Below are 16124 nucleotides of genomic sequence, written 5' to 3' on the forward strand. Positions count from 1 at the left end.
ATAACTTTTGTTATTCAACAAAACTACTGCAACTTTAACAAAATAACCGGTAATAATTTGAAAACATTTGGGCTGCCCGCTGCCTGCAGACAACTTGCCTTCCCCCCCCGTCAAACTGGAATACTTGTAATAATGTATAGTGCGTCGTACGACGGTGGCGCGCTCCGAAAATAGCACATCTACAAGCTCACAGCGCGTCGCCGACGCGACACGTTGGGAGCTTCTAGATCTGCTGTTTTTAGGCTCAACACGATTGGTCCACGATTTGCGTGACGTCTGCAGCGGTATATATGCAGCAGCTTCCACGCTGCATTCCCCCTCAACCCCGGCTGGTAGTGCTGTGAGTGCGTGTGTGCTCCAGAGCTGAGCTCGCTCGGCACACGTTCTATAAAAAAAATAAAAAAATAAAAAAAATATTAAAATATTAAAAACGCTAAAAAATCTTTCCTTTCTTTCTTTTTGATTATTTTGTAACTTAAAAAAAAATCGGTGAAGCTGGAGTTAAGACCCTGGAAGAAGCCTGCAACCGCACAAGAAGTGGCAAAATATCGACGTTTTTTTTAAATCCACGTTTTTGTTGCTGGACAAGAAGCAAGGCCAAGTGGAATTGTTTTAATTTTGTGTATTTTTTGCCAGAATTCCTGTCGACTCGTACCAGGCCTGTAGTTAACATAACTCTTAATACAGGTTTTATTATTGACATTTGTCTTAACGGTGTGCTTTTTATTTTCTTTTTTAAGAAATAACATTCCAGCTGTCAACTTTAACGATTGCGAACCATCTGGATCGTTAGGCGGTTAGAGAAAACTAAACATTCATCCTTTTTCGTCTGAACTTTTCATTTAAGAGATCTCAAGTTTTCTCGCCCCACCACCACCGGTCCGTCGGTCGTTCGTTCAAGTCAAAATGAACCCCAGCGCTCCCAGTTACCCCATGGCGTCCCTGTACGTCGGGGACCTGCATCAGGATGTGACCGAGGCCATGCTGTACGAGAAATTCAGCCCGGCCGGAGCGATCCTCTCCATTCGGGTGTGCAGAGACATGATCACACGGCGATCGCTCGGATACGCCTATGTGAACTTCCAGCAGCCAGCTGACGGTGAGTGTCGCAAGTTATAAGAACCGCAATGCAAATGATAAGCCAGTTTTCGGAGCTGACAGACAGCCGGGAGTGGGTGACAAGAAGCATGGGGCTAGCCTCAATCCACCATCGACTGTAATAAAACTCCACGTGACTGCGTCCGACATATTGTCGGGGTATTGCCTAATTTATTTATACGTTGTAGTCCGACGGTGTCGCTCGCCAAAAGGAACGGATCTACAAGCGAATGCGGCTCGTTTGTTGGTTTGTAGAACCGTTATTTTTTGCCAAGCGACAACCTACCCAAAAGGAGTCGCAAGACGAGCTCAACATTATTTTAACTAATAACAAGCTGTGTTGTTACTGAGATCCACACACTATGGTCAGTTTCAGCAGAGTCATGCTCATGCCAGGTTAAGAAAGACGTGTACTGACATGCATTGAGAATTATCCCCAGATGCAATGCTAGGTAGTATTGCCTCAGCCTATAGCCCTAGAATAGCATTGAGTGCATTCCATTGATAAGAGAACAGTGGTCTGCATTTTGTGTCCTGGTTGGCTTGGGTGTGTTTATCAAGATGGATCTCTACTGAGTCATGTTGTGTTGTCATGCATCGACGGTGTTTATTCTGGGCAAATTTTCAGTTATACTATAGTACCACGCAATTCAGTTTGCACTGTAATGGTACCCGAATAAGTGACCTCAAATAGACATGATTTTTTGAGGAGCTTATTCACGCAGTTTTTTTTGTTTCCTGTAGAATCCAGTGGTTCTCAGACATTTTAATTTCCCCCATGACTCTTAAGAGTGTACGAATGGTTCCATCTGTACAATCTCAGACTTGTCCCAGACCTTTGAAACCCAAAAAACCCTGAGCCCTAGCTGAAGCATACTTGAACCACTGATATGTAATACATAATTAAATTAAAGGTGGATAAAAAAAAAACACATTCCATTTGAACACAAGTTGATTGGAAGTTCTTTAACAACTCATGTCATGTCCTTCTCAGCTGAGCGTGCACTGGACACAATGAACTTCGATGTGATCAAGGGCCGGCCTGTACGCATAATGTGGTCCCAGCGAGACCCCTCGTTGAGAAAGAGTGGCGTTGGCAACATTTTCATTAAGAACCTAGACAAGTCCATTGACAACAAGGCCCTGTACGACACCTTCTCGGCTTTTGGCAACATCTTGTCTTGCAAGGTAAAGGACTGAGGGTCACATCACCAGGGATGAAGGTGAACCGTCAATGGGTGTCTTGTAGTGTTGCTTTGCTATGTTTTGCATAGTGTATCTGACGTCTGTACACTGTAAAAGACAGAGTACGCATGGCAGCATATGTCAAAATGTATTAATAGTAGAAGTGTAAATATAGTCTGCACACTGGATCATGCCCTCCCAGTGTATTTATTAAATGTCATCAAGGTGACATTTCAAACTTCTTTGCTCAGACTGAAGTCGGAGGAAGAGTGGAGATGCTTGAAACATCACCTTGTTGGTTAATCAAGTAAATACTAAACACTATGGAACATGATCCAGTGTGCAGACTATATATTTTTGAGGGGCGTAACGCTTTAGCCCCTCCTATATACAGGTTTAATGTTTGTTTTTAGTTCAATGTTTGTTTCAAAAACGCCATTGACAATGAATGTACGTCATATTGTCCCTCATTACGTCATATTGTGTCTTTATTGTTAATGGCATTTAATGTTTGTGTTGGCACTGTTTGTTTATCACCATTACATCACCTAATCAACATGAGTTAGACTTTAATATATTAGCGCCCCTCACATCACACAGGTGTGTTTTTTAAATGTGTTCTTCAGACTAGCACCTGGGATTTTATAGTTTGGATGTGCAACATTGTGCATGCTTTATTTTGAACCTTTTGCTAATCTTAATTTAATATTGACCCACTGATGTGGCCCAATTTAGGAAACTATTCTAGGTTAGAGTCTAGCCCCATATGTTCCCTCTCCCTACGCTCATTCTGTAGCTCCGAGATGAGGTCACACACTGGGGCCCTCCCACCGCGTTTCAGAAACGGCGTAAGTTTCCGCTATGTAAGTTTCTTACCCTTACGCCACGATTAATCCAAACGTGAAGGGGACGTGAAGGGTTTACACTAATTCAACCATAACGCCCAAGAAAATCCAACTAGAGATTTGAACCGAGCCTTTACGTCCCGTATTTTGTCAGTCGCTTCCATGTTTATCAAGGAAGTTGAAAAGCTTTAGCGCCTCCCCTGGTCGAAATTTCCAACTGACTTCAGTTCACTCGACATGCACATGCACACTTCCTTGATAAACCTGGAAGCGACTGACAAAATACGGGACGTAAAGGCTCGGTTCAAATCTCTAGTTGGATTTTCTTGGGCGTTATGGTTGAATTAGTGTAAACCCTTCACGTCCCCTTCACGTTTGGATTAATCGTGGCGTCAGGGTAAGAAACTTACATAGCGGAAACTTGCGCCATTTCTGAAACGAGGTGGGAGGGGCCCAGTGTGTGAGCGAGCTACAGAATGAGCGTAGGGAGAGGGAACATATGGGGCTAGGTTAGAGTCCTACTTTATGCCCCTCAAAGCACTGTTGTGTTGCTTGATGGGTGTTTATTGTCACCCTGACATTTCACATGTAGTGTAAAGTTGTACATGTGGATGAAATATCATATTGCCATTGAATTCCTCAACCAAATAAAAGGAACTATCCAAAGTCGTATAGAGAAAAAATATCCTTTGGCACAATAGAGGCCTTTCATGGTATATTTAGAATGACGATTATCCATGTTGAAAGAAGCCATAGTAGCTAGCTACCGTATGTGCAAAACAACAATTTCAGCCTGTGTGTTTGTGAGATATCAACATAAATGAAACATTGAGATCACTGGTCCTTGTAAACGCATCACATTCACAGCGGAACAGTAATTTCACACTTTTACCAAGCAGAAATTAGACTGCCAATGGTTATAGGCAGCCCTGCTGGAAAAGTAACTATTAACATTCTGTGCAAGGTCTAATGACTATTGCTAATCCTGTTATAGTGTCTTATGAAACCGTTTTGCCAAAGACTCTCAAAAGACTGCAGCTTTGTCAAATTCATTGCTACCTCCTCAGTGGGTTGCATTGGTCCAAATGGCTGCAACAGTGATACTGTAGTTCATGGGCCTCATGTCCTTTCAACATGGAAACTGGGGATAAATATTGACTACAGACAAAACCATTTGACTTGAGGTGACAAAAAAATGTGAAGTTCTCCAATCTGCATATTCATTAGATGAGGAAGCACATTTTAGTGTTTGCAATTTGCATTGTGTTAATGTTTTGGTTATTGATGAGCAGAATTTAGTTTGTATTTCCATTCAACCCCACCATTCTAATAGGAACTTCAGTAATAATTCTGTAAAATTACGTATCATTCACAATGGTTCAACTTTTTAGTTGATTATGTGTGAACCCAGCCATTGCATTGGCATAGCATGTGAATGTGGCTTATAGTCGGCATGTGTCCTCTTTTTCTAAGGTGGTTTGTGACGAAAATGGCTCTAAAGGCTACGGCTTTGTGCATTTTGAGACTCAGGAGGCAGCCGAACGGGCCATTGAGAAAATGAATGGCATGCTGCTCAATGACCGAAAAGTGTAAGTGTGTGTTTTTAACATTGTGTAACCTGTCTCTGTAATTGTGGGAAATTATGCCAACTTTATTTTTGTGTCAAGAATTTACTGTTTATGGAAAGAGCTTTTAGACTATGTTCAGCTAGTTTGTGTCTCCCTTGGCTTCAAATAACATACACCATTGTCTCTCTTGGGCTGAAACCATGTCCAAAACACTTACTTTTCAGGGATTGGAAAAAAGAACCCCTGTACCAATGCATACATGTAATTATTTAACCACAAGTTCTTTATTCATATTTATAAAATCTACAGATACACTTAACCACATGCAACCGGTTGTCCCCATTTTGGGCATGTCATCATTGGTGAGCTGAAAAGCTAATCTGAAAGTTCAAAATGTGTACTAATTTGTCTACTTTGCATGGCAATTGCTTAATACAAGTGTAAAATAAGCTATTAACAATTTATGAAAAAACAAAGAGAAAAAGATTAACTATGGAGGTAGTTTTATGCCAGACAGCAACAATATATCAAAGCTTTAGCATGAACTGCAATGCGAGTTGCTCGCTGCTCTCGAGTGTTCTCGTGCTAAATGATGACCTGACCTAGTTGGCTTCTGATGTCCTAAATGTAGATTTGTTGGCCGCTTCAAATCTCGCAAAGAGCGCGAGGCTGAGCTAGGTGCCAGGGCCAAGGAGTTCACCAACGTCTACATTAAGAACTTTGGTGAGGACATGGATGACGAGAAACTGAGGGAGGTCTTCAGTAAATATGGTGAGTTAATGCATCACTTAACAATGCCATTAATTCCCTCACTCAAACAAAGGAACTAGGTCGCATATTCCCCAAAAATATAAAAGCCTCGTTATAGTCTCTGTGCTGAAATGCCTAAGCATTTTTCTATTATGATGGGAGCCAAATGAAAAAGTGTAATTTGAGTATTTTGTCTTGCCTTGACCTGAAATTTGAGATGTGCTACCGTTTTTTCATATTTTTGGGAATATGCTCACTGGATTTTGTGTAAGCACTCCACTGACAATACCATTGTTGAAGCCCAACCTCTTTACAACAAAGGAACTAGGTCTTCATAGAGAAAAATGTCCTTTGGCACAATTGCTAATACCCTTATTGTCTTATGAAACCAGTTTGGTAGATGATCAATAGACTGCAGCTTTGTCAAATTCATTGCTACCTCCTCAGTGGGTTGCATTGGTCCAAATGGCTGCAACAGTGACACTGTAGTTCATGGGCCTCACATCCTTTCAACATGGACACTGGGGATAAATATTTACTACAGACAAAATCATTTGACTTAAGAACATGACAGAAAATGTGATATCCCCTAGGTTTTCTTTGTCCCACTTGCTTTTTTCCCCTTTTTTAAACCATCCTTTTTAGATTGTTTTAAGCAAATGTTTTTAGTCTGTACTGTAGCACTTTGAGGTTTCTTTCAAATGTAAAGTGCAATATAAATAATAAACTACAAATTATTATTATTATTGTTATATCATGTATTATATATTATAAATCATAAATTACTTTTGTTATTGCATTGGTGGGATGCATTTCGGATGGAATACTCCTTTACTGAGGTCACACCACACAGTTTACGTAAAAGGAAAGGTAAAACTAAAACTCACTGTGTCTTCCTGTCATTTAGGCCATTCAATGAGCATTCATGTCATGACTGACGACAGTGGCAAGTCACGAGGCTTTGGCTTCGTGAGCTTTGAAAATCACGAGGATGCTCAGCAGGTAAGATACCAGGCTGCCAACGTATGAACGTACTCTACTGTAACACAATTTAACTCTGGTTCCCAAACCAAGCCAAGTACCCCCAAGTAGCCAAAGCTTCTGGCTGTGACCCCCCCCCCCCTATAAAGAGGGGAAAATAGACAATATAGGCCTACAAGTTCACAATGCATCACACTGACACATTATGAGCTTGTAGATCTTCTATTTGAGCTATTTCTATTGACTGTAATATGACTGGTTTCACTTTTGAATAGGGATGTCCCGACTTTTATTGTACCAGTGTTGTGTTTATAGCTATTAGCTATACATCTTGTGTTTTGTTTATAGCAGACTCCTCACTCAAATGTGCACTTGCAGTTCTGGCAACTCGAAAGCAAACTCCACATGCCCCAACATTTTATTTACCCGACATATTCGCCGATACTGATGTGACAAATAAGGTCCGATACCGTATCGGGACATCTTTACTTTTGAATGTCCAGAAGTTATATATACGGTAGATGTATATAAACAACTGCTCAAACTTCACAGCAAGAAGTCTACCTGCTAACCTCCAAACAGTTCAGATGATGCATAATTGCCGATGTTGTTAAGAAAGTCAAATGACAGATACGGTATATCGGCCAAGCCGATATATCGGTCTGGCTCCACTTAGGACCCACATCTGGCATAGAATGTTGACTTGGGACTGCAGCTTGTCAAATTCATTGCTACCCCTTCAGTGGGTTGCATTGGTCCAAATGGCTGCAACAGTGACACTGTAGTTCATGGGCCTCACGTCCTTTCAACATGGACGCTGGGGATATATATTTACTACAGACATTTACTACAGCATACTGTAGTGTATTTTGATAATCAAACCGGCAACCTGTTCAGATGATGATAAAGCTATGCGTAACCGTGGTAGCCCACAAAACCAGCTGAGTTTGTTTTGTCTGCTTCAGGCAGTGGATGAGATGAACGGGAAGGAGCTGAATGGCAAGCTGATCTACGTGGGACGTGCCCAGAAGAAGGTGGAGCGACAGAATGAGCTCAAGCGCAAATTTGAGCAAATGAAGCAGGACCGCATGACTCGCTACCAGGTCAGTTTGGATGACAGTGTCTTCCTTTACATATATACGCAATAGATGACCGTCTGGATGGACAATGCAGTAGTGCACAGTTTTCAAATACCACTGCAGTGGTATTGAAGATTCTGACTGGTTCAACAAGTTAAAATTCAACAAGTTTAAAATGTATTGCCGCCACACAGGAGGTTGGTGGTTAAACATTTTAAGCTTTTTGTAGCGTGACCCAGTTAAAATAAGTGTTAAATAGCTCTATGTAATAATTCCTATAGAGTGTTTAGTAACGAACCCTGTCAGGTCGGGATACCAATTTTATCCAATTAGGAAAGAACTCACACAAGATATAGATTAAATAAGTGGCACTGGAAGCGTTAACACAAATCAATGAGCAGACCAATTTGAACTGGAACACTACACAATTGAAGCTGGTACATGGGTACTCTCTTCTGATTGGCTGAAATTGGCAACCTAGATGAAAATGTATTTTCTATTTAATAAAGAACTGGAGAGACTACTGAACAAACACTATAGAGCAATGATTTCTATCAGACAAAATATAGTGATTTAACCTTTAAAAAAATGTTTTAACCAGAAAATATTACCCTACACTACCTTTTCATCATTTTTTATATTGAAACTATCAAAACCTATAGAAGAGTAGCTTTTAGTCATTGCTTAAATTAATAAAATAATATCAGACATCCTTACTTCACTGTTTATGCCAACTGAATTGACATCCGTAGTCTGGAATGGTAAGAGTGGTTTGTTTGTTTGTTTGTTTGTTTGGGCCTTTCACCACAATTCTTATAAAGCCCGACAAATGCCACACTTTTTGTTCCTAGTCTTAGCCCACCGACTACCTACATTTTGACCGGTATTTTGTTAAAATGTGAGAGTAGAGAATTAAAAAAATAGAAGATGCAACTACAAGTGGTTAAAAATGGGGAAACAAAGTCTGCATTGTTCGATACCGATTTTTGCGAAGAAAGTAAAATAATGGCAGATACCGTATATCGGTAGACCGGTATAGACCGATCCTTATCTAGCATAGAATGTTGACTCGGGACGGCAGCTTGTCAAATTCATTGCTACCCCTTCAGTGGGTTGCATTGGTCCAAATGGCTGCAACAGTGACACTGTAGTTCATGGGCCTCGCGTCCTTTCAACATGGACACTGGGGATAAATATTTACTACAGACAGAAGCCTTTAAGTTGATGTGACAGTAAGCATACTGTAGTGTAGTGTATTTAGATTATCAGATGTGATGTCGCCATTTCTGTGTTCAGGGTGTCAACCTGTATGTGAAGAACCTAGATGACGGCATTGATGACGAACGCCTGCGCAAGGAATTCACACCGTTCGGCACCATCACCAGTGCCAAGGTACAGTAGGACCTTGAACCCCCATGAAGACTCTTATACGTTTGAAAAGTCACAAGCCCCACACACACACTTTTGTAAATTATAGCAGAAATAACGTGAATTGTAAAACTGTTTTTAGTATTTAATATCATATTGTATATGTCCCTCAAACTTTATTTCTAATGGTTTGAGCCTCAATCACCACTCTGCATTTCTTTTTGCCTTCTGAAGCAGTTTTAGCTGCAGTACCACAATGTCTGAAGTCGGGGGCGCTGTTGTAATCCAAATGTGTATGCAATTTTGTTTCAATGCCACACCCTCACCCCAGCTACTCCCCTCCCACATCTTTGAGTAACATTGCAAACAAAATCAAAACTTAAGACTGAAGAGGGGGACGGATTATACAAAGTAGGGCGACAGCACCATATGTAAATCGTACGACCAAATCAGATTAACCATTTTTACATATAATTTACATAAAATCCCAGCCTGTTGTTCAAAAATGGGTCTTTTTGGAGATGGAAAATACATAGGGTAGTCTAAAAAACACATTTCTTTTTATTAAAAAGAAAAGATAGAAAATAGATCTACAAGCTCACAAAGCATCACGAAGTGATGAGTTGTGAGCTTGTAAACCAGCGATTTCTGTTATTAGTCGTACAAAGAAGTATATTTGCCTTAAATAAGCTACACAATGTGTTGCACTAATACTATTATTTTGACCAGATCCTTTGGTATGGTGTGACCACTGCTGGTTGACAAGCGGTACTACCTGAATGTCAAAATTCAGTGTTAAATAATTCAGTTCTTGCTCAGTTGACCCAGGTTCGAATACTGGGACTTGAAATTTACAGAGTGTAGCTTTTAGTGGTTAAGGAAATGTCCCTGGGTCTGTTTTTTTGTATCTTTTTCTTTTTAATGAAACCTTGCTGTTGTACTGACATTTTGGGATTGCAGCTTTGTCAAATTCATTGCTACCTCCTCAGTGGGTTGCATTGGTCCAAATGGCTGCAACAGTGACACTGTAGTTCATGGGCCTCACGTCCTTTCAACATGGACACTGGGGATAAATATTTATTACAGACAAAACCATTTAATTAGTAGTACTTGACATTATCATGTTCCTCACTTCCATCTCCTGTTTGTTAGTTTTGAGCTTTTCCGTAACAATGTTATTTCCTCTCGGCCATTGTGTCTTAGGTCATGATGGAAGGCGGCCGCAGCAAAGGTTTCGGCTTTGTCTGCTTCTCGTCTCCGGAGGAGGCCACCAAAGCGGTGACGGAGATGAACGGACGCATCGTGGCCACCAAGCCTCTGTACGTGGCCTTGGCTCAGCGGAAGGAGGAGCGTCAGGCTCACCTGACCAACCAGTACATGCAGCGCATGGCCACCGTACGGACCGTACCCAACCCAGTCATCAATCCGTACCAGCCAGCCCCTCCCTCAGGCTACTTCATGGCCGCCATACCCCAGGCCCAGAATCGTGCCGCCTACTACCCAGCCGCTGGCCAGATGGCCCAGCTCCGCCCCAGCCCACGCTGGACCACCCAAGGGGTGCGGCCTCAACGTGAGTGGCCCTCTCACACGTTGAAAATGTGGAATTGGAAAGGAGAGGCGGGGGGAGCGTGTGTGTGTGTGTGTGTGCATATAGCTGCAGTGCATGCAGACAAAATGTAACAAAACACAGCTGACTCAATTTCAGTCTGGGTAAGATGTTAAAGCCAGTCTTTTGTATGCGTCTTTAGACTTCCAAAACATGCCAGGTGCCATGCGTCCCTCTGGCCCACGCCCTCAGACCTTCAGCACCATGAGGCCTGCATCTCAAGTGCCCCGCATGATGTCCACGCAGCGTTTCGGTTAGTCACAAGTTCACAACCAACTATATTTTGTCTCAACTGCAAAGACTTAAGTGGATAAGACACAACTACATTGCCTGTTGAGTATCGTCCTCATCTGCCCTTTCTCCCTCTTCAACAGCTCAGACCATGGGCCCTCGGCCGACTACTGCTGCCACTGCTGCCGCTCCCATACGCGGCGTCCCCCAGTACAAATACGCCGCAGGGGTCCGCAATCCCCAACAGCACATGAACACACAGCCCCAAGTTGCAATGCAGCAAGTAAGAACACACACACAAACACAGCTTTTCTCACACTTTTCTATGTTTTATTCCTTTATTATTATTATTGTGGTTAGACTTAACATACTTGGCAGTAGTGTAGTAGCAGAGTCTTTGAGAGTGTACCAGATGTGCAAGACTAAAAACCAAAAGCATTTCCGGGGGTCCCCAGTCAAAAACATTGAGAACCCCTGCTGTAAAGCACAGTGAATGAAGAAAGGCTCAGAAGAACTCACTTTTTAATGCTCCGTATAGAAATGTATTTATTAGCGATGTTTCAATCCTCGCAGCTCTTCAGGTTAAAGCGTGTATCGGATGTAAAGCTAATTGCCCCTCTGCCTCACTCTCTCCTCCAGCCTGCTGTGCACGTGCAGGGTCAAGATCCTCTGACGGCTTCCATGCTCGCGGCTGCTCCTCCACAGGAACAGAAACAGATGCTGGGTAAGGCTGGGAAGTCATGATTGTTTTGCACATATATGCTCACTGCACCACAACCCATCGTTTTCACATTTTAGCCTACAGCTGGTGTTCAGCACCAGTAAAACCCACAATTTTGAATTCAGAATTAAATCAATCCATTAGACAATTCCCACTGAAGTGTTTACAAGAGTGCCAACTAACCTACTATCTCGTTCTGAAGAACCATGCCGAAGGCTTTAGTCTAGTCTCTACATGGAACCCATATCTGGCATAGAATGTCGACTCGGGACTGCAGCTTGTCAAATTCATTGCTACCCCTTCAGTGGGTTGCATTGGTCCAAATGGCTGCAACAGTGACACTGTAGTTCATGGGCCTCGTGTCCTTTCAACATGGACACTGGGGATAAATATTTACTACAGACAGAAGCCTTTAAGTTGACGTGACTGTAAGCATACTGTAGTGTAGTGTATTTAGATTATCAGATGTGATGTCTCCATTTCTGTTTTCAGGGTGTCTTTCACACAACACCTCATACTGTCATACAAACTGTCACCCCAGAACCTCACTGAAAACCAACCAAACAACCAACCATCCTGTCCTCACTTCTTGAATCACTTCTCTCTTTTGGCTACCATTGTAGGTGAGCGTCTGTTCCCCATGATCTCAAACATGCACCCCAGCCTTGCTGGGAAGATCACCGGCATGCTGCTAGAGATCGACAATTCAGAGCTTCTCCACATGCTGGAGTCCCCAGAGTCTCTCCGCTCCAAGGTGAGTTCTGAGCTTTAATAATACTAAACACATTCCCATGTTAGTATAATATAAGTTTAACAAGGCTATAGGCCCAAATTCACCTACACAATGGACGGCAGACAACAGCAGTGGTCCTGTACCGTTGGCAGTGATCCCCTCTAACATTTCCAACACTTACACAGAACACACACACTGCACCGACTGGATCGGCGCTCCTCATTCACATGAATTTGCTATCTGTGCGGGCAAGCACGACGAATAACATCCAGTCCATGGCTTTGGTGTGCGCAAGTGTTTAGGGAAACTAGAATTGCACTGGATAGAGTGTACTGGCAATGAAATACATTTTCCGTATTGTGCCGAATACAATGACATTTTATTCCAATGAAAATATCCTAAAAACCTGGGTCTAGACTTTTTTACATGTCATTACACATCCGCGCTGATAGATGGCACCCCTACAGCTGGAATTCAGTGTTATGAATCGAGCATTGAAGCAACACATGGACACAGCGACTACAGCTGTGATGTAAGATGGAGGAACGACGTCACCATCTCGAACAGAGTGTTTGGTTAACTTGGCTTGCTTTTGAACCAGAGGAAAAGTTATGATGCCTTCTTTATTCAACTCGAACACAGCAGTGCAGTACCTTTTTATAACACCCAGAGTGTAGTGCTGATAACACCCGGACCGCAGCTGTAGGCTATCCCACACTTATCTGTCCTATCAACATTGGCAGGTAGGAACTAACATTACATCTTAAAGATATAGCCTGATTGTTACTGGTATAAGAAATACCAAGAGACAGTTCTTTTTCAATTTTGTTGCTGTACGACATACCAGTATTAGTCTACACACATTAGTCTATAAAGTGTTTCTATAAATCATTTTTAAATAAAAAGATTTTCTAAACCAGATTTATTTTTCTTCAATGTGTTTTCCACAAATTACTCTTGAAAAATAGGGGTTGTCTAAGTCTTCTAATCAGAGTCGTCTTATATTCGGCACAATACGGCAAATATATGAAGTAACAGAAAGCTGTGTCTGTGTCCCTCTGTGACGATACCATGGAGTGATTTGAAGTGACAGATGTATTTCAGCATGACTGTAAGCTCGGCTATTCTTTCATCCGTCATGAGGACAGTGATGATTCATGTTGTCATAGCCTGCGTCCATGATACATGATTAGGTCATCCTATACTAATTTGTGAAGTGAGAGGCAGTAACTTAAGTGCATGTAGTGTTATGGTGCCTGTCCTCAACAAATGTTTAAATTAAAAATGCTTAACTGGCTGTCCTGTGGCAGTACTTGTGTGTGCCATAGTGCATTCATTGGGATGTAGAGTTATATATTTTGTGTTGGCCAAATATAGTGCATACTATGCACTAAACATGGTTTTGGGTTGTTTGAGCATGTTACCCATGTGGAGTGTTGTCAGATGTAAATTATTTACAGTTTAGTATGGCAGCCAGAATCTTAAATGATCTGTAAAATACATTCCATCATTTGGACACTATTGATATCTCATCTCTAGAAAGTCTTACTTTATCTCTATTATTGTCTCCACCAGGCCGAAGGCCTAGGGGGAGGTTATTTTTTTTTGCACTCCGTCCGTCCGTGTGTCCTTCCGTCCATCTGTCCGTCCGTCCGTTATCAGTTAATCTCCGGTACCGTTGGCCCGATCCATGTCAAACTTTGCACACACACTCCCTGGATGCCAACGACGAACCTCTGCCCCAAATATTCCTCAATGGCCTGTTATAGCGCCACCATGAGGCCGATTTAGGCAAAACACACATCCGTTATCCGTTAATCTCCGGCACCGTTGGCCCGATCCATGCCAAACTTTTTAAACACACTCCCTGGATGCCAACGACTAACCTCTGCCCCAAATATTCCTCAATATAGCGCCACCAGGAGGCCACAACCTGACCTGCCCTGGTGGAGACCTGTGCCGATTGGCACTTTATCTAGTATATTTTCCATTACGTCAACGGGAGTGCTGGATTTTGACTTATTATTTTATTTGTTTTACACAACAAAAGGTCGCCTAGAGCAGGCAAGAAGGCACTGAAAAGCTGCTATTAGGGGTGGCAGTCCAAGGGTTTAATTGTGTAACTGCGATCTAGGAAGAAATGGCCAGGGCACAACTTCAGGGAAAATTAACCACTATGGATTTTTAAACTATTTTGTAAGCCCGTTATACCTGTGCTTCATGAACCAGTGAACACTATAATCTCAGACGGATGTGACATTGTGCTATCGAACACCTGCAAGTCTCCTACAAAGTCACATTTCAGACAAATGATGAACAATCCAAGAGCTAGGATGTTGTTTGGGATGATATTAGACTCTCCGTGTAGAGCAGAAGATCCTTGACCTGTTGTGGGTATGTCAGCTCAAATGTATCCTTTCATTCCTTGTTATGCTGTCCATCACAGTGACTCATGGTGTTGTTGTAGGTGGACGAGGCAGTGGCTGTGCTCCAGGCACACCAGGCTAAGGAGACAGCCCAGAAGACTGTGACCAATGCAACAGGCGTCCCAAGCGTCTAAAGTTAGACTCTAAACCCAAGGTACTTCAGCTCTACATCATAAATCTAAACCCAAGGTACTTCAGTTCTACATCATAGATATAAAGTACAGTATGCTATGAATATCTAATCACAGACTAACCGACTTTTCCTTGTTTCTTTGCAGGGAAGGGAAACCTTGACATTAGCTTCACCGATGGGGAGGGGGGGCTTAAACAATGAAAAACCTGAAAATACAGAAAACAAAGTAAAAAGGTAAAATCATATTAAAAAAGGAAAGAACTCAATTCAACCAGTCCTAGAGAAGAAAATACTAGGTCTTGTTAATTTAAGTAAAAAGGTAAGAAAAAAAAAGCAAAATAAATAAACAAAAGGTGTGTGCGTGTGCGCGTGTGCGTGTGTGTGTGCGCGTGCGTGCTTCTTTTTATCATTTTATCCCTTTTAAATGTTTTAATGTTTGAGCTGTGGTAGAAGGCAGAGACAGCCAGGCATTGTGAAATTTTCCTTGATCTTTGCTTGCTTGAATAAAACTTAGAAAATACATTAGCCCTTGTGTTTTCATTCTGAGTCACTGGTTTCTAGTTCTACAGACAAAGTTGGTGCCATTGGTACAGTGGCATAATGTAAATTATTAAATTAATACTCATAATTTAATTTATCTTCTGAACAGTACACTTGTATCGCAGTGAATTGATATAGGAAGACTTGATGTATCATGTCAAATCTGACTGACATATGACCAGTGACCACTTCCTCATTAGTACTTGCTTACATCCATGGTTACTTCCAGTGACTGCTCAAAACCCACACCCGTGGAATCGAATTGGTTGTTTATCGTTGTTTATTTAAATGTTTTATATAGTATATAAAAAAGGGAAACAGGAAGAGAGATGGGGACTGACATGCGGAAAGCTCAGGAATCAAACTGAGTCTTGGCTATTGGGCTGCAACAGAGCCTACAGTATGTGTGGTATGTGCCATTGGCACCCGACTAAAAAGATTGAATATTGATTGTAATAAGTGTACACTCAGACTGTAATGTGGATATGGAAATACAGATATTCAGTTGAATATTTTGTGCTGGTGACTGAATACTGTTATTGTACAACCTGGTAGTCTGATAAATGGGACCAATTGTAACATAGTAACCCAGCCATCTAAAGGATCTTGATTACCCTTTTGGAATTTAGTCTGATATTCCTTGTTACATCAAATCACCTCTAAACACAAGCATGAAGTACAGAGGGCTCTATTTTCGTTCATGCTAAACCCCTTTATCCCTAAACTACTTCTTTTTCTTTTTTTTACTATTTTGAATAGTTCAACTAGCTACATCGACACGTTGTGAGCTTGTAGATTGGCTATTTTAACTATTCAAAAATGTTTTTCAAAATGGTGAAAAAGAAAAGGCAAAGAAGTTT

At 41.7% G+C, this 16124-nt stretch overlaps 1 protein-coding gene across 2 annotated transcripts; it reads left to right on the forward strand.

The window, feature by feature from the left end:
• The first annotated feature begins 330 nt into the window (after positions 1 to 330).
• LOC308332157 (polyadenylate-binding protein 1) lies at positions 331 to 15249 on the forward strand. Of its 2 annotated transcripts, none has more exons than XR_013965677.1 (14): positions 331 to 1099; positions 2093 to 2286; positions 4602 to 4717; positions 5328 to 5467; positions 6354 to 6448; positions 7393 to 7530; positions 8803 to 8898; positions 10078 to 10444; positions 10623 to 10733; positions 10855 to 10994; positions 11351 to 11435; positions 12056 to 12186; positions 14633 to 14780; positions 14870 to 15249. XR_013965677.1 is itself a non-coding variant. In XM_080787828.1 (14 exons), the coding sequence occupies exons 1-13, from the start codon at positions 907 to 909 to the stop codon at positions 14723 to 14725; spliced, it is 1899 nt and encodes a 632-aa protein (XP_080643954.1). In that variant the 5' UTR covers positions 331 to 906; the 3' UTR covers positions 14726 to 14745; positions 14870 to 15249. The 2 variants fall into 2 exon arrangements, 1 of the variants encoding a protein (XP_080643954.1); XM_080787828.1 differs by having other exon boundaries at positions 14633 to 14745.
• Positions 15250 to 16124: the final 875 nt, after the last annotated feature.

The sequence above is a fragment of the Protomyctophum bolini genome (genome assembly GCF_963924005.1).
Source record: "Protomyctophum bolini genome assembly, chromosome: 17".
In the NCBI taxonomy this organism is placed as follows: domain Eukaryota; kingdom Metazoa; phylum Chordata; class Actinopteri; order Myctophiformes; family Myctophidae; genus Protomyctophum; species Protomyctophum bolini.